Genomic DNA, 206 nt, shown 5'->3' on the forward strand with positions numbered 1-206 from the left:
ACATATCTATAAACTTACTGATAATGCTGATAACATGAGTCTGAGAGACAATGTTATCTCCTTTTTCATCCTGGGCTATGCATTCCACTGTGAGTTCGCTGACCTTTCTTGACCTGGCCAGATGATAAGTCATCTCTGAGGAGGTCACCCAGCCTCCTCCCTCATCCTCTTTGATAAGCTGGGCACCGGAAGTCACTCGGTTTCCT

General features: G+C 46.1%; 1 protein-coding gene across 1 annotated transcript in view; it reads right to left on the reverse strand.

The window, feature by feature from the left end:
- LOC119590500 (synaptogenesis protein syg-2-like) overlaps nt 1–206 on the reverse strand; it is a 61,352-nt gene that overhangs the window by 29,064 nt on the left and 32,082 nt on the right. Inside the window, exon 5 of the mRNA XM_037939150.1 lies at nt 19–204. Within this exon, the coding sequence (XP_037795078.1) occupies nt 19–204 (186 nt within the window). The remainder of the gene's footprint in view (nt 1–18; nt 205–206) is intronic.

The sequence above is a fragment of the Penaeus monodon genome, chromosome 27, assembly GCF_015228065.2.
Source record: "Penaeus monodon isolate SGIC_2016 chromosome 27, NSTDA_Pmon_1, whole genome shotgun sequence".
Taxonomy (NCBI): Eukaryota; Metazoa; Arthropoda; class Malacostraca; order Decapoda; family Penaeidae; genus Penaeus; species Penaeus monodon.